At 48.8% G+C, this 25,260-nt stretch overlaps 12 protein-coding genes across 12 annotated transcripts; 6 read left to right on the forward strand and 6 right to left on the reverse strand.

The window, feature by feature from the left end:
- Positions 1–76: 76 nt before the first annotated feature.
- MGYG_02065 (RfeD protein) lies at positions 77–674 on the forward strand (the record flags this gene model as incomplete). The annotated part of the gene is given in 2 exon segments (XM_003174488.1): positions 77–596; positions 613–674. 2 exon segments carry the CDS (start codon positions 77–79, stop codon positions 672–674), a joined length of 582 nt encoding a protein of 193 aa, XP_003174536.1.
- A 1,120-nt stretch (positions 675–1,794) lies between these two features.
- On the forward strand, positions 1,795–2,151 carry MGYG_02066 (hypothetical protein; the record flags this gene model as incomplete). The annotated part of the gene is made up of 2 exons (XM_003174489.1): positions 1,795–1,828; positions 1,952–2,151. The coding sequence occupies 2 exons, from the start codon at positions 1,795–1,797 to the stop codon at positions 2,149–2,151; spliced, it is 234 nt and encodes a 77-aa protein (XP_003174537.1).
- Positions 2,152–2,243: 92 nt separating this feature from the next.
- On the reverse strand, positions 2,244–5,963 carry MGYG_02067 (hypothetical protein; the record flags this gene model as incomplete). The annotated part of the gene is made up of 1 exon (XM_003174490.1): positions 2,244–5,963. The coding sequence occupies one exon, from the start codon at positions 5,961–5,963 to the stop codon at positions 2,244–2,246; it is 3,720 nt and encodes a 1,239-aa protein (XP_003174538.1).
- Positions 5,964–6,350: 387 nt separating this feature from the next.
- MGYG_02068 (hypothetical protein) lies at positions 6,351–7,988 on the reverse strand (the record flags this gene model as incomplete). Its single annotated transcript, XM_003174491.1, has 1 exon — positions 6,351–7,988. One exon carries the CDS (start codon positions 7,986–7,988, stop codon positions 6,351–6,353), a length of 1,638 nt encoding a protein of 545 aa, XP_003174539.1.
- Positions 7,989–11,503: 3,515 nt separating this feature from the next.
- On the reverse strand, positions 11,504–12,729 carry MGYG_02070 (Sec14 cytosolic factor; the record flags this gene model as incomplete). Its single annotated transcript, XM_003174492.1, has 4 exons — positions 11,504–12,175; positions 12,235–12,358; positions 12,432–12,481; positions 12,562–12,729. 4 exons carry the CDS (start codon positions 12,727–12,729, stop codon positions 11,504–11,506), a joined length of 1,014 nt encoding a protein of 337 aa, XP_003174540.1.
- A 1,372-nt stretch (positions 12,730–14,101) lies between these two features.
- Positions 14,102–14,695, reverse strand: MGYG_02071 (hypothetical protein; the record flags this gene model as incomplete). Its single annotated transcript, XM_003174493.1, has 1 exon — positions 14,102–14,695. The coding sequence occupies one exon, from the start codon at positions 14,693–14,695 to the stop codon at positions 14,102–14,104; it is 594 nt and encodes a 197-aa protein (XP_003174541.1).
- A 597-nt stretch (positions 14,696–15,292) lies between these two features.
- MGYG_02072 (acylphosphatase) lies at positions 15,293–15,796 on the forward strand (the record flags this gene model as incomplete). Its single annotated transcript, XM_003174494.1, has 5 exons — positions 15,293–15,304; positions 15,362–15,392; positions 15,449–15,461; positions 15,521–15,590; positions 15,647–15,796. The coding sequence occupies 5 exons, from the start codon at positions 15,293–15,295 to the stop codon at positions 15,794–15,796; spliced, it is 276 nt and encodes a 91-aa protein (XP_003174542.1).
- An 814-nt stretch (positions 15,797–16,610) lies between these two features.
- Positions 16,611–17,783, forward strand: MGYG_02073 (alternative oxidase; the record flags this gene model as incomplete). The annotated part of the gene is made up of 2 exons (XM_003174495.1): positions 16,611–16,882; positions 16,944–17,783. The coding sequence occupies 2 exons, from the start codon at positions 16,611–16,613 to the stop codon at positions 17,746–17,748; spliced, it is 1,077 nt and encodes a 358-aa protein (XP_003174543.1). The 3' UTR covers positions 17,749–17,783.
- A 307-nt stretch (positions 17,784–18,090) lies between these two features.
- On the reverse strand, positions 18,091–19,284 carry MGYG_02074 (hypothetical protein; the record flags this gene model as incomplete). Its single annotated transcript, XM_003174496.1, has 6 exons — positions 18,091–18,128; positions 18,186–18,340; positions 18,411–18,554; positions 18,614–18,979; positions 19,034–19,153; positions 19,211–19,284. The coding sequence occupies 6 exons, from the start codon at positions 19,282–19,284 to the stop codon at positions 18,091–18,093; spliced, it is 897 nt and encodes a 298-aa protein (XP_003174544.1).
- A 492-nt stretch (positions 19,285–19,776) lies between these two features.
- On the reverse strand, positions 19,777–20,749 carry MGYG_02075 (hypothetical protein; the record flags this gene model as incomplete). The annotated part of the gene is made up of 2 exons (XM_003174497.1): positions 19,777–20,596; positions 20,664–20,749. 2 exons carry the CDS (start codon positions 20,747–20,749, stop codon positions 19,777–19,779), a joined length of 906 nt encoding a protein of 301 aa, XP_003174545.1.
- A 993-nt stretch (positions 20,750–21,742) lies between these two features.
- MGYG_02076 (hypothetical protein) lies at positions 21,743–22,642 on the forward strand (the record flags this gene model as incomplete). The annotated part of the gene is made up of 3 exons (XM_003174498.1): positions 21,743–21,830; positions 21,910–22,166; positions 22,253–22,642. The coding sequence occupies 3 exons, from the start codon at positions 21,743–21,745 to the stop codon at positions 22,640–22,642; spliced, it is 735 nt and encodes a 244-aa protein (XP_003174546.1).
- A 680-nt stretch (positions 22,643–23,322) lies between these two features.
- Positions 23,323–25,052, forward strand: MGYG_02077 (integral membrane protein; the record flags this gene model as incomplete). The annotated part of the gene is made up of 3 exons (XM_003174499.1): positions 23,323–23,606; positions 23,678–24,211; positions 24,269–25,052. 3 exons carry the CDS (start codon positions 23,323–23,325, stop codon positions 25,050–25,052), a joined length of 1,602 nt encoding a protein of 533 aa, XP_003174547.1.
- Between the last annotated feature and the right edge of the window lie 208 nt (positions 25,053–25,260).

Here is a 25,260-nt window from a genome sequence, read left to right on the forward strand (position 1 = left end):
TCAGTCTCAGACTCCACCGCCCTTTCACCGTGATCGAGACACCGATCTCGAGCCGTTCCCCTCCATCGAGTCCAGCATGGATGTCACCTCCAAACCTTACCTCTCCCCCCCCAGGCCGGTCACCTCCTACCCGCAGCAGCAGCACAACATCTACCCGCACCCGCACCCTCATGCTCACCACCCGCTCCACCCGCTCCATCCACGTCACCGTCTCTCAAACCCGGCCCCCTTCACCTCTACCTCTGCCTCGAGCTCGACCTCCAACGTCTCCATCTCCAGGGACAAGGATCTGCACATCCACATCTACTGCGCTTCCTGCTCCCGTCCACGAGCTGTCCGCGACTGCTTCGCCTGCACTGAGTGCATCTGCGGTGTCTGCAGAGACTGTGTGCCTGCTCTCTCCCTCTCCATGCACTCGGCTGCAGGTTCCCCGCCGTCCTCGTCCTCCACCGTCGGTGCAATGGGCATTTCCGTCCTCAATCTGGGTCCCACCAGCAGCCCTCGCTCCGGAGGTGGCAGCGCAGCCGTGAACAGGCTTGCCCGCAGCAACAGCACCAACACGACAATGTCCAACCACTCCAGCATCCACGCAAACGGTAAGCATGACACTAGACACGGCCACGGATGCCCCAGGTGCGGTGTTGTCGGCGGCAAATGGAGAGCTTTCCAGCTAGATTTCCGATGACGGCCAGATACTACTATCAACGACTACTACCAGCCCGGCGTTTTCTTTCTCTTGCGTCTTCTTCAATTCTAACGACCCTAATGCCACGCTATATCTTGCCGCGGATGCCACGCATTACGACCTACATATACAAATACCTTACCAGTTGGTTGGTGGTTAGTTTACTTTTACTTTGCTTTCCGTTTCCTTTTTTCCTTTCCTTCTCTCTCCCTGCTCTCCTTTTTAGTCGCCTGCTGATATATACACTTACATTTTATAGCTCCATTAACTGTTTGCTTGATCTGCTTTCACTGGCTTATTCTCGCTTACTCGATCTGCCTGCTCATACGTGTTTAACAGCCTCCCTCTCGGTCCCACTACATCTCGCTTCCTCCCTCCCTTTGCCATATCTATTCATTCATGTTCATGTCCATGCTTTTAACGCCCCTGTACCACTTGCCCTTTTTCCCCCCAAAGTTCCCCAGCCTGCTTTTTTCGTGTCCTTACTTCCTCCTCCTTTTTCCCGTCTATATACACTCTGGTTAAATCCCCTGGTCGGCCGGCGGGTGGTTGGTTAGTTGGTCGGTTGGTTGACTTGGTTGACAAGATAAAAAAAAAGCTGAAAAACAACAGATACAAAAGATCTCCCCCTTTCCCACGCCCACCTACACCATTTCTACCCTCCACCCTCCACCCGTTCTCGTTTCGTTCGTGTTCTTGGTACTCTGGCTTTGGTTCTTGCGTTTAGGCTTTTATCTTTTATCCTGGCTGACCCGAGGTCGTTGATCTTCTTAACGGGCCAAGCTGCATTTTCCTTCCTTGTCTGATTTGTTGTCTTTCCCCCCTTTTGTACATACTGTTCTTCCGTCTTTTTTGGAGCGAGAAATATACACTTATTACACTACTATTATGAATATAATACAGCACGATCTAATGTACGCAGGCAAGCAGGCAGGCAGGCAGGCAAATTGGATGGTGGAAAAAAGTGCCGAATGGGTATTGTGTGGAAAGTATCAAAATACATTTTGAGAAAAGAATGAAGTGTGGAAATCAGATGGATCGCTCTTCCGCACGGGGAGGTTGGACTGGAGCTCCTTGACGGCTCAACCGGTCAATCAAGCAGTACGAACATGATGAGCAGACAGTCTGGTCGGGAGAGAGATGGTAGGTAGGTAGGTAGGTAGGTAGGTAAGTGTGTGGGTAGGGGTAAGGGGGTACTAGAGTGAGAGTGAGGGTGAAGGTAAGGAGAGAGAAATAGACAGGATATGGCTGACTCGAACAGGATAGGGAGAATAAAAGCTGAAGAAGAAAGATCCATATCAAGCCGACGAAAAAGAAAACGAGACGGCCAATTTAAAGACCAAAATCACTCTGGGAAGGAAGATGATAAGATATCAAATCGAAAGGTAAAGGAAATTAAAAAGGAGATAGAAATTAAATTGGAAAAACGAGGGGAGAGGGAAAAGGGGGGAAATGCGAATAATTAATGGCAACCATTTTCCAGTTCCGGTTTCAGCTCCAGCGCCAGAATTCAACCATGCATGTTTCCTACTTTATCTTGCTCTATGAAGGAGAAGCTTTACCTCCATGGAGGTCTGCTAGCACCAGCCGCACTCTCGCGTCCGGATCGACCAACTGCTCCTGTCCTTGGGAGAGGAAGCATGCTGCTTCGACGGCTGGAGTGGCCTAGAGATGTCCCTGGGCGAGCAGCCACGGGTGGAGGGCCAGCAGTCTTCTTTGCTCCGGTAGTGTCGTTGGTTGGCATGAAGCTGGCCCGGGAACTGGGAACACCCGCGTAACTCTGTCTGCTTCTCGGAGCGGTAGCTAGGCCTGGTTTAGGAGATGCGGCTAGCTTGGACATCGGGGCTGGGGCAGGGGCGCTTGGTATGGGGGTCTTAGCTCTTCGTGTTGGAGTAGGAGGCATTAGTCTTGATGCTGGTCGTGTTGTTGCAGTCGTAGTGGTGGTGGAAGAAGCAGTTGATGCTGCGGCAGCAGCTTGTTTGCGCAATTTGCTGTAGGGAGGAGGATCGAACATTGATGGTCTGGGTGAGGGCGAGGGAGATGGGGATGGAGCGGCTCCGTGAGCATGGCCAGCACCGGGGTCTAGGGAGCCACGGTCTGTTACGCCGCGGTGAAGTCGGCTTGATGGTCTGACCGAGGCAGGAGACGCAGAGGGCTCGCGGCTGAGGGGGCTGCGAAGGCCAAAGGAATAAGTGGATTGACTGTGAGATGGGCGAGGTGAACGGGAGGAGACGGGGACAGGCAGGTTTCTGTTTGACGATGACGCAGGAAGGTTGTTTTGTGGTTTGTAGACGTGGCCTACAACGAGATCTTTGGTGTTGTATGTTGCATTCCACCGTGGTCTACCATCAGGGACATAGTTTGAGTATGTCAGTGCAGTCAACGGGTCTACCAATCCTGTCCGTGAAGGTGGACGTCCAGAGTGATTGGTAGTGGTTATTCTGGGCGTGGTGACTGCTCGCGGAATCGACGGCTTGCGAGGCGTATGTCCAATGCCGGTAGAAGTTGGACCAGGCAGAGCAGAATGGCGTTTGAGCTTTGCTGCAGTACCCCTAGAGACGGCGCTGCCACCACCTGCGACGCTGCTCCGCCTGCTGGTATCCTGTATCATGGTATGGGTGTTCATGTTAGCTGTGCTACCATTTGTGTTGCCGTTTGACATGATGATGGACGAAGCAGGGGAGCTTCCAGGGGTACCGATGCTTCGGGCTGCAGGGCTGTCGAGGGTGAGGATGCTCGAGACGGAATCTCGTAGTTGTCGACTGTTAAGCTCGTCCAGCAGTGTATCCATGGCTTGTACAGTGGTCTGCAGCGCATCGAACCTCGCCGTCAGGTCAGCAAGAAGCCGAATAATCTCGCCATTGACAGTCAGCCTGTCATTGATACCCTTCTGGATGATGGACAGCACCCGTTCAATTGCCGATCCGTAATGCACTTTCTTTGCTTCAAAGTTCTCTGCTCGTTTAGCGAGTGCGGTAGGATTGTTATGCTGTATGCCTCCCTCGATGGCTTCACGCAGCTTCGTGACACTCCTTTCGACAGACTCGCACATCTTGTGTGCCTGTTTGCCTGCGTTTCTAAACACAATCACCCATCTATCCTCTGCTAATTCGCGTCTGAGAGCCTCAGAGTCTGTTTCCAGCTTCTTGTAGCCCTGTTCGAGACGGAGTCTCCGGTCCTCGAGCTCTTCGCAGGCGCTGGGGAAGATATCTTTAGCTCTCGACTGGAACATGGACAGTCTCATGGGTAAGAAGTCGAGTGATGCTCGAAGAGGCTGCATCCGCGCAAACAGCGCCAGTAGACTTGATTCATCCTGCTGATTGTCTGCTCCCGGCGTCTGCGTGCCAGAAGACATGAAGGGTGCAAAATTCAGACGTGGGTTTGCAGGCATATGCGATGGCGTCTCTTCGACAATAGTCTCAAGCTCGTTGATGTCCAGGCCTGTAGTCGGCTCGTTGTCCATCTCCATGACCATAACAGACTTGTGTCTCTTTTCCTCCATTTCAAAGATCATCCTTGACAGATTATCAATTTCCAGGCCGACGTCTCCAAGTACAGCGTTCCACAGCTCCTCCCATTCCATCGCCAGCTCGACTTGTTCCTTGACGCCGTGTAGCAGAGCGCCTACTTTCCCCCAATTCAGAATGGTCTGTTCCATCTGTGTGACGATGTTATTCAGCGATTCGGTGCCAACGTCCGCAATGTCCTCGCGGACCTGGACCTCCTCGATCGCCTTGACATAGACGTTGATCAGACATTCGAATTTGGAGACGGCCTTGTCGACATCGTCCAGTCCTTCTCTGCCTCCGGCGGCGGCCCATTCAACATCGTCCTCGGCCTCGAGTCCCCCTAGCACCTCCGATGCTTTGTTTGTCCATTTCTGAATTTGATCTGCGGCACCGCTGAGGGCTCGTACGGCGGCTGGGGCACTTGATATCGACGCTATGCTCTCCTCAAGGGCAGCTGGCTGCGGCAGGCTGATGGATGTGAGCTGTGAGAGCTGGTTGCTGAAGGAGGCCCTGGAAAAGGAGTATATGGAGTCCGTCCGGCTGAGGCCGAGAGGGTTAAAGTACGACTCTGACGCGTTTGACCCGGTGCTCGAGTGTCCCAGCGGCGGTGTGTCCTTGGGCGGCGGCGGCGGAGGGATGTCGGAGTCAGCATCTGTCGTTGCCCCATGGCTCATTCTCGCCGTCCCCATGGTACCCAAAGGTATCTTTGTATCAGTAGACGCGTCCGTTTCCTCTACAGTAGGCAGTACCCTATACTCTACCGCTCGTACTGGTGGTGCTTCTGCTGCTCGTTCTTGTTCTTCTTCGTCCTCTTCTTGCTCGTCGGCTTCTGCTTCTGCTTCTGCTTCTGCTTCAGCTGGGCTGCTGGCCTGCGAAAGTGTCCGGCAGGAGTCCTGCTCCTGCTGCGGCACACTCAGTCCACCGCTCCACGCCCGTCCGCTCTTCTGCACCCGGATGGAGAGGTCGATGTTCTGTCGTTCGAGCTCCTGCAGCTGGGAGGCCGGTATCTTCCCCACCGGGCTCTTCGACTGGCTTCGAGCCGACGCAGCAGTGTCTGACTTGCCTGATGCTCCGTCCAGCAGCTTCACACGCGCCGCAAGACTGGGCGACAGCCGTCGAAAGATGGACTGTCTCCCCTTGCTCTCAGTGTCTCTCTCGGTGTGTATCGTAGCAGTGTCTGTCGTTCTGGCCGTGGTAGCAGCAGCAGCAGCAGCAAAGGCCGGCGCTGCTCCAGCCGTATCCCGGGTCGACGGTGACCAGGAAGCGATGCGTTGGGCAGCAGTGAAGGCAGCAGACGCCCGCTTGGGGAGAAATATCGAGTCGGCAGCGCTCGACGGCGACGCTGAAGTGTCCCTTGAGTCTGCAGCAGCAGCGCCAGATCTCTTGCCAGGCCCCGAGACGCCTGGGGGCATTGATACGTCGTCCCGTCCAGCTGCTGGCGTGGCTGATACTGGCGTCTTCCTCGTCTCTCTCGTCTGCGGCTCGCTTGTCCGGCTCAGCAGCGGCAGGCCATGTCGTCCCAGCCCGTGTACCGATACCGCGAAGATGTCTCTGCTCGTAGAGGTTGCTGTTGATGCTGTTGTCGCTGTTGTGCTGGCGTTGGTGCTGGTGTTGGTGAAGTTGGCGAGCAAGTTGGCGATGTCGCTCCTGGAACATCTGCTAGCAGCCCCTGGAAATTGCACTTTGCCCACGACGGCGACGACGGCAGCCTCTACACGCCCTTTGTCCCTGTTTACGCTGCGGCTCTTGGACTCCTGCCATCTCGGCATGCTTGCTCTCTCAGACGGTGATTTAACTCCTGCTCGTCGCTGTGCTGGCGTGTCTACCAATTTACCGCTACATAAGGGGTGCGTCGTCCATCCCGGCCCCCTTATATTGGCCATGTATAAGGATGACTGGCGAGACGACGATGATGCCGCAGGAAAAGAAGATGGTGCAAGGCTGGCAGTTCAATTGCAGATGCATCCTGGCATCCATGGACAGGGACATGGACTGTACGACGTGGTACCAATGGGGATTCATGTCTCGTTACATTAGCCTTGATATTAACTATTGTATATACATCCAGAATTATACATTCCGGACTGAAAAGAAACAAATAAGAAGACGAAGAGAAGGAGGGAAAGAAAGAAGAAAAAAAGGGACCCCCCGCCCCATCATCCGTATGGAGAGAGGGTCGAGGGAGATTTGACTGCAGGCTCCTCTTCGCGGGAGCTCCAATCATTCATGACTTCCTCCCTGACTGTCCGGCACCACTGCAGGATGGCAGTATCAAAGCCCTTCCAGGCCTCCGGCTTGTCTCCGGTTACGATGGCCATCACATCGACCTCCAGGCGCAGCTCCCAGCGTATCTCGGCCGCCTTGACCCAGTACCGGAGATTGTCTGCCATCCGGTACGGCTTGTTCACGTCATCGTGGAACGTCTTGATAGCACCAAAGGGGCGGTACGACAGCTTGACGGCCTCATTATGGAAGCGTACAAGGTCCCGGCCGTCCCGGAGACGGGCCAGAAAGGGTGTAGGGAGCTCCTGCTTGCTGTCTTCGCTGTCGTCAACAGGTTCCCAGGCTGGCAGCGGACTGACGGCTGGGGGCGTCAGGTTCTGCAAGAACTGATACTCCCTCTCGCGCTCGTGGCCGGACCAGTCACCGCTCGTCCATGTCCAGCTCTTGCGCTTGTGGCGTTCTCCGGCTTCCATCTTGCGCTCTTGCTCGAGCATACGGCCGATGCCATCGATCCAGTCAATGATGGACGACCGCTCCTTATCCCTGAGTCCGCCGGCAAATGACCGGGATGCCCATCTCTTTAGCACCTCGAGCACTGAGAGAAGCTCGCCCCTGATCTCCTTTTCACTCTTGATCTGGGCCAGACGCTCGGGGTGTTCATGGGCTGTATAGTAAATTCGCGCTGCTCGTATGGCCAGAGTGACCAGATCGAGTATGTGCATCCCTTGTATCTCGTCCCAGCCCTGGGGCTGCTTCTTCGACGGCGTCTCCTTCTGCTCATCTCCATTATTATTATTATCGGTGCTGCTGTTGTTGTTTTCTTTGTCTTTATTACTCGCGTCCTCGTCTACCTCTATCTCAGGGAGGCCGCCGTCTTCCTTTGTAGCCAGTTCGCTTGCTGCCAATTTCTGGGCCGCCAGCTCGTCCTTGCTCGCTGTCAGGACATCTCTCGCCTTCTCCAAGGCAGTCTGTAGATCATGTCTCAGGGCATTCAGGTCCGGTGGCGGCGGTATATAATGTGTTTTTATGCTGTATGTGCTCACTGTCGGCGGCAGCATGAGCGGTTCATGTTCATATTCATCCCACACGCCAGCATCATCGTCGATTCCCCCAAATTCCCCAAACGCCTCGATGGGGCTCTGGACCAGATCCCCATCCAGATGCACTTCCTGGCTGAGCGTGAGCTTCGGTATTTCGGCGTCTGTAGGCTTCTTCTTCGCTCTGGCCATCTGGGCCCCTTTCCCATCCAGCAGTCCCGTTCGAGCAAAGTAGTACTGCAGATGGGCGATGCTCCCCAGGCTCATCACGCTCTCCCGGTTTTTCGCTGAATCCGCAAATGTGGCGCCTTGTGGACGAACGTAGCCTCTCCTGCGAGAGCCCGCCGATGTCGACGACAACACCGATGACCTGGCATCGCCTGAGAAGTTCGAGATGGACGAGACTGTCGAAAAGGTGCGGACGGGCGATGGACAGGAGGATATTGCTGGCGTCGGCGACAGAGAGGGAGACCGAGATAACTCACGGGCGACGCCCTGAGTATCTACCGTCGGTATATCAATAGCTTCGCTCATTTTCCGTCTTGTTGTCTCTCTTCTTGTCCGTCTCGCGCTGTCTGTAAACAAACTATTCCACGGCGTATAACGATAGTAGTGGACAACAGATTAATATCTCTCGACCAAAACAAATCGCCAAAAGGAGTAAAGCCAGAAAGGACGGCTAATCTCCTATCCATGCCAGTTGTTCATCATACGGACAAAATCTCAAACGCATCAGTGCATACCCTTGTCGAAGAAGACGGAGGAAGAAGAAAAAAGCAGTCTGTTAGTTAATCAGCTAAATATTTAGTTTCAAGTCGGTGGTTTCAGGGGCAATCCGCTCTATTGGCCAATCTCCGTCCTTTTTCTGTTGTTGAATTTGATAGTTTGTTGATATCCGATAGTCAATTGGGCTTGTGAGAAGGCAAAGAATATTTTCCAAGGCCGGAGTCAATCTGTAGTCGAATTGAGATGATGCATCAGAGACTGAGCGATGTGTCGAACTCGAAGGCCATTACTGCAGCCACACTGCATCCAGCTGTTCTCTCCTTGCAGCCCGGTTGTGGCCACACAGTGTTGACTTATACGGGATGATCGACGGCACTTCATATCCGCTGTATGCTTAAAACTCCCTTTCCTATCCGAGGGCTTCGACTGGATGTCGCTTGATCTCAGGGCCATCTTGGAGTTGAGATATATTCGTTGGCAAGGCGTGGAATGAACGCTGCGGATGACGGGAAACGAGAACCTGTCCTCCATACATGCAACTGAAGCCTGCTTTTGCGTGTAACCAGCTGGGGCCGATAGCGTCTAACAGCTCAAGAACCGAATTCAATCCGTATTCATACACTTGGTGGCAAGTAACTCTTGTCTCGAATGCCATTGTCGTCAGTAAGGCAGCTGAACGCGCCCTGAGAGGGCCCACCCCAGTTGTTTCGACAACCCCCTACGCGCCATTCAGTCCCGCCAGTTCCTGGGGCGCTGAAAGCACATGAAAGCGCAAGAGTCTGCTCGTTTGAGTGTCTGGAGTCGCTTATCGACCTTATCCCGACAAGGAGATCATATGCGTGTCTCATTCCATAACACCAGTCTCACACGCTGACGCTTCGAATACGCGAACAATAATAATTGTTAGATGTTGTCCGAGATTCGGAGATGTGGCTGTAAAGTCCCAGGTGCAGTTGTTCCTCGCTTCTCATGCTTTGTTTATGACAGTCTAGTTATCAGAGAGGCGAATGTTCGAGAGGACATACTCCGTATAGTTCATATGATGAATGTCGCGTGTATCCCCGATGCCCCCCAGCTGTTTTAGCAAGCCAGCTATGTATTATGTCGTTGTCATATGCCACTGTATATTACTATGTTGATGCAACTATCATCAGCCATCGTAAGTGCCAAAGACCAGGCTTCGTTTCTGGTCATCTTTAAACAGACTCCAGCCTATATATCACCCGTTAGTGACGACAAGTTGCAGTATTCATGACCAAATATATAGGGTAAGTAGGTCTCTTACAGCGGGTGAACCACTTGTGACGCGTAAATATTTAATTATAGAATGAAGAGATGCCCGATTACCTATCTGTTCGATGATGGCTTTCGAAGATGAACTCAAAAAAACTATGTTAACATAATTGTATTGGGTATTGGTAGACGTAAGTTAGATTTATTAACACATACCTACCCTTCAAATAATTCTGCCTTGACTACCGCCCACATTTTCTCCAACATACCTTTCGTATTAGAGTAATTCACCAGCTGTTGCTATTTTTGATTCCTTAAATGACTTTCTCCCAGTAATATTGTCAAGGGAGCGGAATATTCAGAGTTGAGAGATAGGAGACTCAACACGGTGTTTACATAGAGAAAACTACATTATTGTGCAAGATTACTTTCTAGTCATATAAATAATCTACGCAAAGAGAATAGTTTAGTCCCAATAGTAAAACAGATAATCTTTCAAAGGCAGCTTGATCATTCAAAGATAATTTCCACGCGAAGAGCCTTTTTTGTATATAAGCTGATAAAGTGCACTCTCTCTCCAGACATGGTTAGACCCTTTTCCAACTGTTCTTGGTCTCAGTTGAGGCGAGTTAGCATTCGCCCACCTACATGTAGTAAATTTTTAATATGCATAGAGCTCTAATAGACATATAGGTACTGGGCATATCATGCCTGGTGAATTATACAATAACCTATATCGTAGTGTGTATTATCGACTGAACGGCTGCATGCACGAGTACCAGTTATAGCGCTTTCTTTAATTATTATATCAATTGCTCTATTTATGTGCATTTTGTTCGTAATGTTGGTCCAGAATTTTTCCCCAAATGTTCCTCTATAATGATTAATTAAATGAAAATAACACTTCGAGATACATGGATGCATCATGCCGTAGCTAGTAGTCTATACCGGAGAAAGGTTGGAGGGGCGGGGGGGGGGAGTATACCATTTTGCCCTTATCAGATCTGGTGGACACAATTTTGCCCATATCCTAATGCACCATATAGTTGTACTTCCCTATAAGGTTGTTCAAGTAAAAGCTGAAAGCAAAGTTGGTAAATAAATGTTTGCTATAAAGAGTTGGAAGAATGGTAGAGCACGTAAGATAGAAGTAAATTACTCTCAATACTAATTATTCAATGCTAACTCACAGACCCTAGCTAGTCTAGTTTCTCAAACTTATGTATCTACAGCCTTGTATCACCAAATTTTATGCTGCCCCTGGTGCTCTCCCATTTTAGCTTTAAGGTTGCCGCCCAGACGCGCTTAGGTGCTTAGTGAAAAGCCAAATATCCACTAATTTACATTAGCGCAAATCTAGAAATTTTCAAGTCACAGGTTGGAAAAGGGGCAGAATTATTTTAACAGACAAGAAATGCTCCATACACCGCTGGCGTCCAATAAAGGTATTCTGTAATTTTAGTAGTCATGGTGAAATTATTCGGTACCTGAATTTTCATCCATTGTCAGAAAGGAGAACTATATGTGATGATATGGCCCATCGATATTGCCAGAGAACCTGCTTCTAACACAATCACCTAAGCTAACAGTTAAGGACTTCGGCTGTATCCGGTACATTGTCAGTATTTGCTACAGAAGTAAGAATTAAGGGGATAAATTGTTCTCGGTGGACCAAATATACCAAGAAACGAAAGACTGAACAATGGAGTACTTGCACGAAGTTAATGAACTGTACTCATTCGATAAAAAATTTCATCTTGGGTGGCCTCGCTTTCAAACAGTGTAATCCTCGACTTCCACTTGACTTCTATGTGCACGGAGTATACGGCGACACAAGCAATAGGGTTGTTCTCAATGTCTTAGAATATTCTCCGATAAGTCATCGTAACTAGTCAAGCAAGGGCGTGGAAAACCCACAGGTAATTAGTTCAATGATGTATTAGAGTGATAATGCATTCTAATGTACCAGTATATATGGAGTAGATATGATATTAAATATTTGGTCGCGCGGATCTCTGAACCGCCGGGAAACATGGTCTTTATTGGCTAATATGCAGCCTATAAGAAATTCTAACCAACATGTTAACCATCTAGGCCCCGGCAACAGGGGGTGCCGGGGTGGATTCGGTGCCAGTTGTCTGGGCGGCATCGTTTTTCTCGGAGGTAAGAGCCGTGGTGGCTCCGTTCTCCTCCTTTGTTTCTGTCTTATTTCCTTCTCCTTTCTTCTTCTCCCACTTGGCAGGTCTAACCCATTGTGGGTCATGCCAGGGGCCGGCATCAGAGTTTATGCAGCCCCCTTCACATTCACAGGTACCGCCGAACTCCTTGGGTAGGTTCTCGGCAGGAACCTGCTTAAGCAATTCCGGCTTATATCCAGAGCCCAAAATGTGAATCTTGCTGACAGTGACAGGATCAAGCCAGCCCTTGACCACACTCCAGACGGTAGAGAAACCCCATGGAGCATTGATCAAATACAATTTTCCTAGTCGTTCAGGATAGTAGTTTTGGGAGACTACAGAGACCTGACGGACGTAGGAATACACAGAAGGCACCTTGGTAAGAGTAACGCCCTTGAGGTCCATGATGCTACAACTAGTTTCGACAAGAGAACCAGCCTTTCGGGAGCAAGCAGGGAGGCGAGGGTCGGACACACGCTCATACTCGACGGCAAGGTTGGTAAGCATGCGCTCAGCGGTAGTGATCTTGTACATGGCGGTCAGGTCAATGCCACCGAGTGTCTCGATGTAGATGGGACGGCCATCCTAGATAACAACTGTCAGGCATTAACCATAAGAAAGAAGCTGTATCCCGAGGTTCGGACCTTATCTGTCTTATGGTAGAATTGTTTATAATATTTTGAAACCTCCGGCTTCTCGGGATAGTCCCAGACCGGGACGATGTCATCGAGCTTGATTTCCTTTCGCCACTTCTCGCAGTCAATGAACCTGTAGGCAGTCAGTGAACCATCCTTTCCGAGATAATCTATCTATAGACAGACCAGAATATTCTTAGCCTTACATCTGCTTCGACAGATTGACGTCAAATTTGCGAGCACGGAGGAATCGCAGCTACCATCCCGCCATATACTGATTAGCCAATGGTGCCATCACTTGACGTATACTCCCACAAAAATTGTGCACTGCCGTACCAATGTCAAGGTATCAAGTCGTTCTGTATATCCCTCAGCCTCCAGCATCATCCGTAGCTGGTGAACTGCGGCTATCTGCTGTTCGGTCAAGTGTCCGGGGTGACCGTTCTGCGCCACAGCGGACTCATAGGGAAAGTCATAGTCGTCGTATTTGGGGTTCAGGTCCATTGTAACGGAGGTAAGGAAATAGACAGACAATTTAGAGCAAACAAAAGGAGTGGAAAGAGGAATCACCCAAAAAGCTCTAACGCCGGGAGAGTAGCTTTATGCCGGTTTCTTGAGCTCTGAGAAGAGAAAACGCTGTAGCCAAAACGCCTTTTTGATGTTTTTATTTTTTTTCCCCCCAGGGCTTTTGGTGTTCTTATTACATAATCCGTCATCGGGAGATTAATAATCCGTTGTCCGTGTAGCTGACTCAGCAAATCCTGCCTTTGAAGCTGGACGAGATACGGCGAGCCACGATTGGGATGCCTAGTTGGAGATTGCTAAAGCTGATTGCATTCACGTTCTTTAATTCTTAACCGCTAACGTAAACTTGATCTTCTCAGAATATAGAGAAGTCGAACCGTTTGTTGAAAGGGTAACGTCCTTTAAGTATTCATATGCGAATACGTCCAGGGCCCTATGCGGGAAGAATACTTTAACATTCGAATCCATCCAAATAGTTATATTAATTACAATAAATATTATTTCCTGAACTTTTTAAAAGAGTGTAGCCGACTGTCCAATGGTGAAGGATATTTCACCCACAGCAAGTCGTTAGACGCGCGGGAGCGGCGGCTAACACGTTATACTTGATGCGTTCCCCACAATCTGAGAACTGACCCACTTGCCCCGCACTAATAAAAGTATAAAGTCGCGTTTCCTTTTCGTAGGTGATAATCGATCTAGAGATGAATATAGGAACGTAAAGTGATTTTGGCGTCTAGGTGTAGCGGGGGGCCCGAGCCCTGATAGTATTATTGTATCAATGCGCCCGCATATATTGACATGGTGTTTAGTTAATTATTCCATACAACCACATATATTCCCCATATCTACATATTCACACCCAACGCTCAGGCCGATCCTCGGTAGGAGGATGCTTAAAAGAAGGGTACTTTTAGCCGCAACAACCTAATTTATCGGTGGAATGTACCTGGAGTCAGAGTTGAAACTAGCTACTCATCAGTACCATCTTTAAGCTGTTGATCCTGGTTTGAGTGACCTTTCTCTTTTGGAACAGTTATAGTATAGATTCCACGAGATAACAGCGCAACGGAAGACAAGCTGTCCAATCTACTGACCAATCTGATGGCAAAACGAGTATGATATAAAGAATTCAAAGTTTGTACACACATGAGGTGGAGAAGCTATGTGGCGTAGTAGCAAGTTGCGAGTACATATAAGCATAACAAGTTTAATTCAAAGTAAATATTAGTAGACTCATATGCATATGCCCACGGGAGTATGAGCGGTGAGTATTGTTTCCGACACTAAGTCACGAAGCACCCATGTAAGGTGAACAGGCGAAGGTGCATAGGATATATTCCAGACCCGTCTACTCGAATAAACGGGCCTCATCCTCCTCACTGATAAATAGGCTCAGAGATAACATCACCGAGCCATCTCTTCTAGCTTCGGCTAGCCGAGATTCCCCCTGGGGATTTCCATCAAGAACGAGTCTCCATAATCCACAAAACTGAGTGGCATAGTAAGTTGGCCTGCGATTCTCGTCATAACTCTGCAGAGGTTCTCCAAACGATGTAGAGCCTCCAAGTACGCGGGGATTGAATCCATTGCAAATGGCTTCAGGGATATGTAAAACGCCGTCCAGTACGAGTGTATTAACCTCTTGGTTATCAGGAGATCTTGGGACTTTGAGCTCAACTGTTCCCATCCCGATAACGCGCACACCAGTGCCAGATTCAAGTGTCACTGGGTTGATATGTTGATATGCCTTGAAGGAGGATCGGTTTTTCGCATAGTTAACGCCGCTTGTCACCATCCAATCAAAGCATCGCTGTCTTGGGGGGTTATTTGCTCCATGTTCTCGCTTGTGTTTCTTGTGCCCTCGGGGGTTATTTTCTCTTTGTTCCCGCTTGCGTTTTTTGTGCTGCCTATTGTCTCGCCAATATTCCCCAATTTCACCCATTTCGCTAGTGACAGCTTTTCAGTAATCTGCTAGTTTGGTATAAAGTTCTCGTGAGCATAGGTATGCCATTGCAGATGTGCGAGACACTCATAGCAAGGCAATGAATAACACGTACGGAGTAGTCGGACAGTGAAAACGATACCGAGGCCACTGGAAGATGCTGCTAAGCTTGTCGTATTCTGTAATATCTGTATACAGGGCGACTTCACTGCGCAATTATTGGCCCCAGGATGAACTTGATACGCTCGCTATTTATTGGTTGAACTTAATAAGTCAAGACTGGCAGTTGGCCGGATGTCTGGGCGATTATAATGCAGGATTTCAGAGAAAATTCATATCAGACTGCTCTAGGAATATAAAAGCCCAATTATTGATTTTCCTTTGCAAATGAAGCCTGGATAACGCCCAAAGATTGACGTTACTGCGTGGTGAGAGTTGACTCTGCACCAAATATCAACGTCACGTGCATCTAGCGAGTTAACTATGACTCCGTCATCGCAATAAAACGATATCAAGTTCAACCAACCTCGATGGATTGGGAACAGCCAACTAAGCGTATAAAAAGCTGCATGCTGTGATCTGCTAAGCACAAATACAATGGCTAAACGAGTAAGTATGAGCTATACGACTTAACCATCACGACTAATAGCCTATTAATTGTTGTAGATAGCGTTCGAGGCATACGGGTTGGTCCAAGGTACGTCACGCACAGCCTGAGATACAAGAGCAAAACTAACAGATCCACCCTCAAAGGCGTTTGCTTCCGGTAAGGCGAATCTTAATAATGCGCTTGATCACACCTGCTGTAGCTGACATATATTTCAGCGACTTCACTCAGAAACGAGCCAACAGCTACGGGGTAACAGGCTGGTGCAGAAACACCACGCGGGGATCAGTGCGTGTCAAGGTCGTGCGTGTATGCCAGCGCATTCCAACTAACTGAGACAACAGGTCCAAGGCGAGGCTCAGGGGGAAGAGGAGCCACTTAGCAAGCTGATGAAGGAGATCTCTTCAGGTCCAAGCCACGCACGGGTAGACGGTGTTGACAAGACCGACATCGAGCTCAAGGACGGCGAGACAAAGTTCCTGGTTGTCCGCTAGGAGACGAGAGTTGGTTCGAGGGCTGGACTTGTCCTACGCTCGAGGCCCAAGTTTTTTCCATGCAAAGTTAGCGTGATTGGCCGTGACCTGGCATGTGTTTTGAGGCATAGGAATTCAGGAGCAACGGAGTATGTGGACGTATCCTCCGATCTCTTGGGTTTTCGTGGGCGAGACAACGGGATTTGAGAAGATTATGCCCGATGAATCATCTGAAGCAGCAGAAATTTCCTGGCGCTGATCCAGAGGGCTGAGCTAACGTAGCGAATTAATAAGGAGTCAAGCGGTTTGGCTGAAATACTCCGGGATCTTTCGGAAGTGCATGAGGAGTCATAGCAATCCAGAAAATTTTGCTTGCTAGTTACCAGTTGCCGGCCTTTCATTTGTTTAGTTACTCGCCTTTTTGCCCTATCACTAAGGGAACTGCTGACCTTAGCCGCACGTCTATGTACTTTCTCTCTCTCCGTGCTTTTTCCCTGTTTCTGCAGCGGCGTGGAAAACCTGGCGGCAAAACTCGAGCGCGTTTAAAAGTGGCCGCCAAGCGATGCGGGTCTTTTCGGAGGAGCAGGAGCCCTGCTTAGGTAATGAGCTGGCTCCTTTGTACGCCTATGACATCACCCGCTTTTGTTATTCTTTGGTTCGCTGCGGGTTCGGAGATTCTTATATAACAGGGGCCACCAGTTCCTGGAGAAGTCAATTTGATATCTGGATATTCTCTTCATCAGCATATTAAGGACTATTATAGTTGCTACTGACCTTCTGATACTACGCGTTTACCGCCTGCTATCCCTCTCTTCCCCTAATCTCACGAACTCCAATGCACGCACCAACACCGGCCCCTTTCCGAGTCCTAGTTCAGGGCTCTGGCGCCAGACTGCTCTCGCAGAAGTGCCTTCACAGCGGCTTCAGACCATCCCCAGCTTTGTTCGTCGGGTTGCGAGGAAGCTCAGCTTCTCTCTATTACCAGAACAGCCATGGCCAGGGAAGAAACTTCTCCACCACTTCCCCAGCAAGGCTCAAGGAGTTTTTCGCAGCACCAAAACAAACAAAGCGCATAGTTGAGACCGAGTCGGCATTTGAACACCCTGTGTAAGTTACACACACCCTAGATACACTCATAAGATGACGTGGCAACTAACAGGTTAATTAGATTCACCCAGAAACAAATGAAAGATATCATAGTTGCCCACAGAGAGACGAAAGACTGGTCGGACTGGGTTGCCCTGGGAACTGTACGACTCCTCCGATGGGGCACTGACCTGGCTACGGGTTATAGACACCCTAAAGCTGGTGAGCCGGTGCCATCCGGGCACTTCCAGATGAACGAACGAAAATGGCTTATTCGCTTTGTCTTCTTGGAAACCGTGGCAGGTGTCCCTGGAATGGTTGGCGGAATGCTTCGGCATCTCCACAGCTTAAGAAAGATGAAGCGTGATAATGGCTGGATCGAGACCCTCCTCGAGGAAGCATATAACGAACGCATGCATCTACTTACCTTCCTCAAACTCGCTGAACCAGGCTGGTTTATGAGGCTCATGGTACTCGGCGCCCAAGGCGTGTTCTTCAACGGTTTTTTCCTTTCTTACCTCATCTCACCACGAACATGCCACCGCTTTGTTGGATACCTAGAAGAAGAGGCTGTCTTGACATATACCCATGCCATTAAGGACCTGGAAGACGGCAAACTACCTGCCTGGAAGGAGTTGCCGGCGCCGGATATTGCCATTAAGTACTGGAACATGCCGGAAGGACACCAGAAGATGGTTGACTTACTTTACTACGTCAGGGCTGACGAGGCAAAGCATCGAGAGGTCAATCACACGCTGGCTAACTTGAACCAGAAGATCGACCCCAACCCTTATGCAGCTAAGTACGAGAATCCAGAAAAGCCTCATCCTACCAAATCTGCCGAGGTTGTCAAGCCCACCGGTTGGGACCGACAGGATGTCATCTAGGCGTCCTATACTCGATTTTTAAAGCCCTCCTTTGTGGTACCCCATACGCATTTTTTTTATTTATTTTTCAACGGCAACAGCAACGGCAATAGCGCATTGTGAATGTATTTCTACAGGGAAAGTGACAGGAGTTCTGGGTCTACGGATAGTCTCCATTCTAAAAAAGGCGGAGTATTAAAGAGGATTAACCTCTACTGAGCGTTCAATATTTAGCGCATTATTTTCAATTCATACACACTCCCTTCCTTTACTTTCCTTTACTTCCTTTACTTCTTGGGCAGACTTGCTAATACTTTTTTACCAAGGGTGTTCCAGTATGCACCCGGTGCTATTTTCCCAGCTTTAATCTCCCAGAGGGTATGCATGCAAAACTTGGCCATCTATAACCTCCCGTTAGTGTTTCAATGATTTATTAGCTACAATATAGTAGGACTCACTGTATAGTGCTGCTTCGTTGCTTGCCAGGAAGATGAAACTCGGAGCGATCTCACTTGGCTGGCCGGGTCGACCAAGTTTAGAACCTGATCCAAATCCTTCCATTTGTTCGGCTGGTCGCGAGGCAGGCTGAATGGGTGTATGGACCGGACCAGGGCTAGGTAGGGTATATTAATACTCTCATTCCAGGTGAGAAGAAAGAATGGTAGGGATGGAGTGGTACTTACGCTACTGCATTCACTCTAATACCCTTTGAAATAAGGTTTTGAGCCAGCGACTTTGTGAAGCTGACAATAGCTCCCTTTGTTGAAGCATAGTCAATGAGGGATGATGAGCCACGGAATGCAGTGACAGAAGTGGTGTTTATGATCCTTTCAGCTGGAGTTAGGCCACTGCGAAATATACCACGACAGAGGATGTTACAACTTACGAGCTACCCTTTTCCATATGTGGCACGGCATACTTGCTCAAAGCAATCATTTGCACAATGTTGACCTCAAACGTATCCTTCACGGCCTTGAGGTCGATATTCGTAAACTCCTTGCATAGAAACTGTCGTGATGCGTTGTTAACCAGGACATCGACGCGGCCAAATTTCTTGACGTGCTCGGCTACCGCGTACTTGCAGGTTGGCTCGTCCGTGAGATTTCCAGGATAGAGAAGACATTCTCTTCCTTCTTTCCTAATTGCTTCAGCTGTCACCTCTGCATCTTCCTGCTCTTCATGCAGATAGATTATTGTCACGTCTGCCCCCTCACGGGCCATGAGGATGGCCACAGCCCTGCCAATACCGGAACTATGAAAGCGCAGTTAGAATACTGGCACTTGATGAACAGGATGTACTGCATACTCGCCACCGGTTACGATGACTTTTTTGTCCTTCAATTTGCCGCTGCCGGCATATTCAACAAAACCGCCGGCTCCCTCGAGCTTGGTTGATTCACTCGTTGGGGCTAAGTTCTTCTCCAAACTAACGGAAACCGTTTAGAACTACTCACAAGTAGTGCATTCAACAGAGGCGACATACCCTGGCTGGTTTTGCGCTTGTTTCTCTGCTACTGGCTGAAAAGCGCCATCAGTACCTGCTTTGGAGGATGTCATTTTGACGTTACAAATTCTTCCTGTCTGTGGAATTCCTAGATATCTTTGGGAAGTAATGAGTGAATAGCGATTTAGAAGGCCCCGAGTAAAATTGCGAGACCACATTTGTGTTTACAATGACTCTTACGGGAGCTTCTAGCTTTCCATATTTGAAGCTGATGGCGATATTTAAAGCCCATGGCCGGTGACATCAGAATGATATCATAATTATCCGACCTGTCAATACAGGGAACCTAGACGATGTAATCTAGTACATTAAACCGACTTGAAATGTAATTTCACCATATTGTCTGCAACTTTACCGGTGTCTGCACAGGCTTATGCTTGGAATACCAAAAACTATCTATCAAATCACGATTAAATAGCACCCAGGGAGAAATAATATATATAATTAATAAATATACCAAGCTTGCGGACCCTAGTTATGGGCCACAGTCCATAATGGCCCGTATGACTAGCTCACTAGAGTTGCTCGTATGTGCAGTTAATCACTCACTCGAAAGACCGTCGACCGATGGTAACAGTAAATGTGAAGTAGATGCCCTTTTCTCCCGTTTTCTTCGGCTCCATATCCTTTCTCATCTGATGCTGGAGGGACTGCTTTAGCTTATCCCCGTATATCTCCCCATCGGGCAGTTCCTCGAGCAAGTGTGCTAACGGGTTCTTCATCTCGCGGCCTTCAAATTCACCAAAGCGGCGGGTTTGCGGCTCTTGGTCTGCTAACCAAGGCCCAACGGTCCATTTATACTCCCATGACTGTATATCCACCAGTCCCGCCTTTTCCATATACTTTCTTGCATTGATTCCCGCATCGGGGTCTAAGCCCTTACTTTCGAGTGAGGCGCGGAGTACCCTCATCCATTCCATATTCACGTCAACTCGCTTATTGTCACTATCAAAAAGGCGATTATTCAAATCCTGAAGCTCTACCCAAGCGCCTGGTTTAACCAAATTTTTCATGGCCACAATGCACGAAAGCCAATCCCTGATGCCGCATACTAGAAGGCGACCAAAGGACAGGTCCGCAGCCCCCTGTACGATGCGTGGGTCCAGAGAGGACAATTCATGGATATCTCCTTGGATATATTTCACATTGGGGGGGGGATGGTGAATTTGTGGAACGGGTGAGAGGTCAATCCCGTAGACATTAGCGGTGGGGAAAGTGTTTCCCAGGTAGGTGGTAACCACCCCAGTTCCACACCCGATGTCCAAAAGCAGTGTTGGTGCGGCAGGTAAGGGGGCATGATAAGTACGACCCATTAAGTCCGCAAGACATACAGACTGTTCCTCCAGGCGGGCATGTTCCTTAATGCTATAAATATTTGTCAGTTTAACCTCAAGCCGGAACCGAGAGCAACGGAAAAAAATAACTCCCCTACCTTGCTGGAAGAGGGTAATTAACCCCGGTGCTGTACATTGTTGAGCTTGTATCTGATTTACCCGTAACAGTGGCGGCAGGGCTCATGGTGGAAGTCGAATAACTACTAATGCTTCTGCCGTAGGGGAAAAATAGGCGGGAAAATATAATTCACTATGCGAATTCTACCTACCAGAAAGAATAAAGTGAGCGCAAATGCATAGAGCAGAGGCGCTCATGCCGATATACATTTATAACGACGGACGGATAGTCGCTCTCTTCTAGCGTAAATACTGTACATTCCTTGAGTTCTCCATTTGAAGGTCCTATCTCAATTGTCAGCTTACTGTGGGGTGAAGTATTTACGTAGTGAGCAAAGTACTGGGTTAACTCGACAAGTTATTGAATAAGTAGAGCCTCCGACGCTGTGTCCGCCAAGAGGAAAAGAGAGAGCACGTCATGGCCAGCAGATATATGTATCTAACTAGCTGTCGCCAAATGACCTACCCCGTTACATGACTACCACATACGTGCATATTGCCCCGGGCCGGAAGCCTGGCCTCCGCGGAGAATATACCAGTTTTGGAGATTCGACGGGGTATATACCGAAGATGCTATGTAACATCATGACTTTTGTGTTGGCAGCACAAGTGACTCGGACTTGCATAACTAGCTGGTACATTCCCTCAAGTGCATGGCGTTTTCCCATCTGTATACGTATACTCCGCCGTGGGGGCCCGCCAACGTGGTGGCAGAGGCGGAGAAGCCGGTAATTAGGTATAGGTCATTCTTCGTAGTTGCTGACGCCATAAGCTGCCCGCAACTTTGGAATTCTTGCTATCACGCAGGGTTGATAACTATGGTTAAGGTTGCTTGACTAGTTACTCCGTAACTAGTTAATGAAGTACCAGGGTCAGTCTAAATATTATTTTGTTATGAGAATGTCAAAACTTGCGTGTAGTTAAGGTTATAACTAAAGAGTACTCTATCACGACTTCGTATACCAGAAGCCGTCCTTGAAACGCTATATCCGGACCGAGATATCTTGATGTGGTCTGCTCGCCGTTTAAACTCACACATACCTGTTGATCCTCGCCAAAAATGAACGATAGCTTGCTGACTAAGTCAAGCGAGAGTCAATATGAGCAACGTCGGAAATATCAAAATCGGCTTGCACAGCAGAGATATCGTACGATCGACACTAGCTACCTAGTTAAGCTGAATGGATGTTTAAGGACTCATTTTTCTGGCTAATACAGTATATTTAGGCGAACGACACCGGCCCAAGAAGACTCCAACTACGACCCCGAGCCAACCTTGCGAGCATAATCCCGTTTCCTGCAACACGCAAATCGAACAAGATGGGCATAGGCAGCTGGGAAATAATGGTCAAAATCCAGTAGCTCATGGTCGGGACTCACAGGGAACTGAACGGGAAACTCACCCGCAACGGCTGCAACCGGAAATGACCCAGTCTTATTCTCATGACATGTTCTGGCAGGCAAGCTGTAGCAACCTTACGCAGGTAAGATACTGGATACCTCTCCATACCCTGCTATCCCAAGCTCTTCTAGTTAGCACTGAGTTAATAAATATTTCCCGCCATGTTAGGGTCTTCAGCCAGCATTATTCGACATACCTCTCCCAAGTCCTGGGAGGCATTTACCAGATTTCAGCTTCAACCCTGGTCGGGATAATGGCAATAACCTTCATGAGACTCAGCCATCGACCCCAGTTTCCTGTACCCAACGCTCTGATGAACAGACAAAGACCGCGATAGCCATCCTCCGGAGACAAAAGCAACACCTTGGAGCGCAGACGGATCAACTCCTTAGCCAACTTGTGGACTTGTATCAGCTTGGAGTCTCGCTTGATATATTCCCCTTCGATTCTGAGCTCGAGGATATCTTTATAATGTTAAAGTCAAAATTTGGTCTTTTACAACAAACATTGGAAGCCTCTCCTCGCATACCTTGTATTACCCATAGCCATGGTGATTAGATACCGGTACCGCAGCAACCGATGATTCATCCATCTTGAAAATAGTCAGGACCTCTCTCATTGCTGTGATAATGATCTCTTAACATTTTTTCTTCTTTTTTTCTTTCTTTCATTTACTCCTCCATACACTCTCTTCGTTTCTAGGTTCCGGATAACGTTTATTGGTCAATAGACTTATGTGATTCCATTTTTCAATTCCCAGGCTTTAATGTTGTTGGGTGGACTACGGAGTACTCCAAAAATATGATGAGAAACTTCAAGCTACACAGCAAGCTCACTACTCTAACACTGCAGAAATGACCCGATACCTTACTTTGACTTAGCTTTATGCGAAATAAGCTAGCTCAAGGATGTCATCCTCTTTACCCAGCTTTCTTTCTTTTTCTTTAATTAACACGGAGTACATCCTTCGGGCCAATCGGAGTTGTCAGCGTCAGCTTACGATCCAACATTCAACAAGAAGAAGCAACGATAACTGATTGGTTAACTAGTTAACTAGCTAATCCATTTCAATCAAGAGAGCCATCCTCCCAACACCATCTCGACTATTTTCATTTCCTCCATCGCGCACGCCCTTCCCCTCATCCGAAGAGCGAATTATCCATCCAAGTTCTTACCATTTTTTTTTCCGTCACAGCAAACCAATTCAGCCAACGGTGACACACTAGCAGCAGCCCAACATGTCTCGAAATACCAGCAGTTCTGCGGGAGCACCATCGTCCGCCATTCTAACTCAGGCCTCTGAAAGTATTGCAAACGAGCAAACTAGTTGTTCAACTACAGCAACCCCGGTGATAATGGCCATAGAAATCGAGACTAATGTCGTGTCGACAAAGAAGACAGCCATTGTCATTGCCTGCATCACTTACAGCACCGGCATTACTACTTTTCTGGCTGGGCTGGTTACTATGGCCATTCCTGTAATCACAGAAGAATTAAACCTACCTGCAAACCTGGAGCTTTGGTATGTTTCAATAGTTCGAGTTTGTGTGACTGGCTACGGAGTGCTTATTATTCATCTTTCATATGGACTAGGCCAGTCACCGTCTACTCTCTTACATGTGCTTGCACCCTGTTGATCTGTGGTTCGATATCAGACGTCATAGGTAGCCGGCTCATGTTTCTCCTCGGCTGTTTCTTCCAGGGAGTGTCGACGCTAGCATGCGGATTGGCCAAAACAGGCACCCAAATGATTGTCTTCCGTGCCTTTTCTGGAGTTGCTGCTTCGTTTTGCTTGCCATCTGCGGTCAGCCTAATAAATGAGATGTTCCCACCTGGCCAATCCCGGAATGTTGCCTTTGCCTCCATGGGGGGCGCACAACCAGTAGGTTTCGGCATTGGATTGGTGCTTGGAGGCGTCATCACCGGGACTGTTGGCTGGAAATGGGGGTTTTTCATTGCAGCTATATCTAACATTCTTATGCTATTTGTATGCACATGGCAGCTCCCAAAGTCTGCTAGAAGAGACCCAGCCTTTCGGAGCGTGTGGAAGCGCCTCTCATCCGACATTGATTGGGTCGGAGTGAACCTTGCTAGTGCTGCTCTGGCTATAATATCCTACGTTATTGCGTAAGTTCCTGCCCATGCATGTGAAAAGTAAAGCACGTCCATTAATATAGCGCACAGAGTTGTCACAGAGAGCATCTCCGCGATCCAGCAACCCCAAAACATCTGCCTTCTGATACTGTCCTTCATACTATTTGCGGTGTTTGTGGTGTGGGTTGGGCGCCAGGAACGTCTTGGCCTTCCGGCCTTAATCCCTAACTCTCTATGGACCAACAAAGTCTTCACATGTACTTGTGTGAATGTTTTCTTGATATGGGCTGCATTCAATGCTTTTGAGCAGTATCAAAATTTCTTCTTTCAGGAGGTGCAGCATCTCAGCCCTCTAGATACGGCTCTTCGTTTCCTCCCTGCTCCGATTTCTGGAGCGCTCACCAATGTTGTTGTTGGGCTTATCATCCACCGCGTTCGAGCGGATTGGATTGTAATTATAACCACAATCCTTAGCGGTCTTGCGCCTGTGCTTATGGCTGTCGCCCAGCCTAGCTGGTCCTATTGGGCGTGCGCATTCCTTGCGAATTTCTTAAATCCTATCGGGGCGGATGGAATTTTCACTATATCTAACCTGCTGATCACGTCCATGTTTCCTCCGAAGACTCAGGGGGTGGCAGGCGGTGTGTTTAACACCGTCTCTCAGACAGGGAAGAGTATCGGTTTGGCACTCACAGCACTGGTGGCAAACAAGGTCACCAGAGATTCCCGTGGTGGGGACAAGCTTAGCCCTGAAGCTTTATTGGCCGGGTACCAGGCAGCATTTTGGTTCTGCGTTGCTCTCACTATGACAAGCTTATGCATTAGCATTTGGGGCCTGAGAAGGATTGGAAAGGTGGGCAGAAAAGCTGAGTAGCGTGCAAAATCCAAAACTTGCATGTAGACAGACATACTTGGATAGAATAGACATAAATTTCGGGTATCTGGGTGTACAGATGTCAATTTTTACCAACATCTGATATTTTATACCCCCGTTCATCACTAGCTGCCACTTGTATCCCTCCTGTCCTACAATCTTTAGGCACTAGTTTTTTGGCAGTTGGGGTCAAAAGTGTATTAATTGA

The sequence above is a fragment of the Nannizzia gypsea genome, genomic scaffold (genome assembly GCF_000150975.2).
Source record: "Nannizzia gypsea CBS 118893 supercont1.2 genomic scaffold, whole genome shotgun sequence".
NCBI lineage: Eukaryota > Fungi > Ascomycota > Eurotiomycetes > Onygenales > Arthrodermataceae > Nannizzia > Nannizzia gypsea.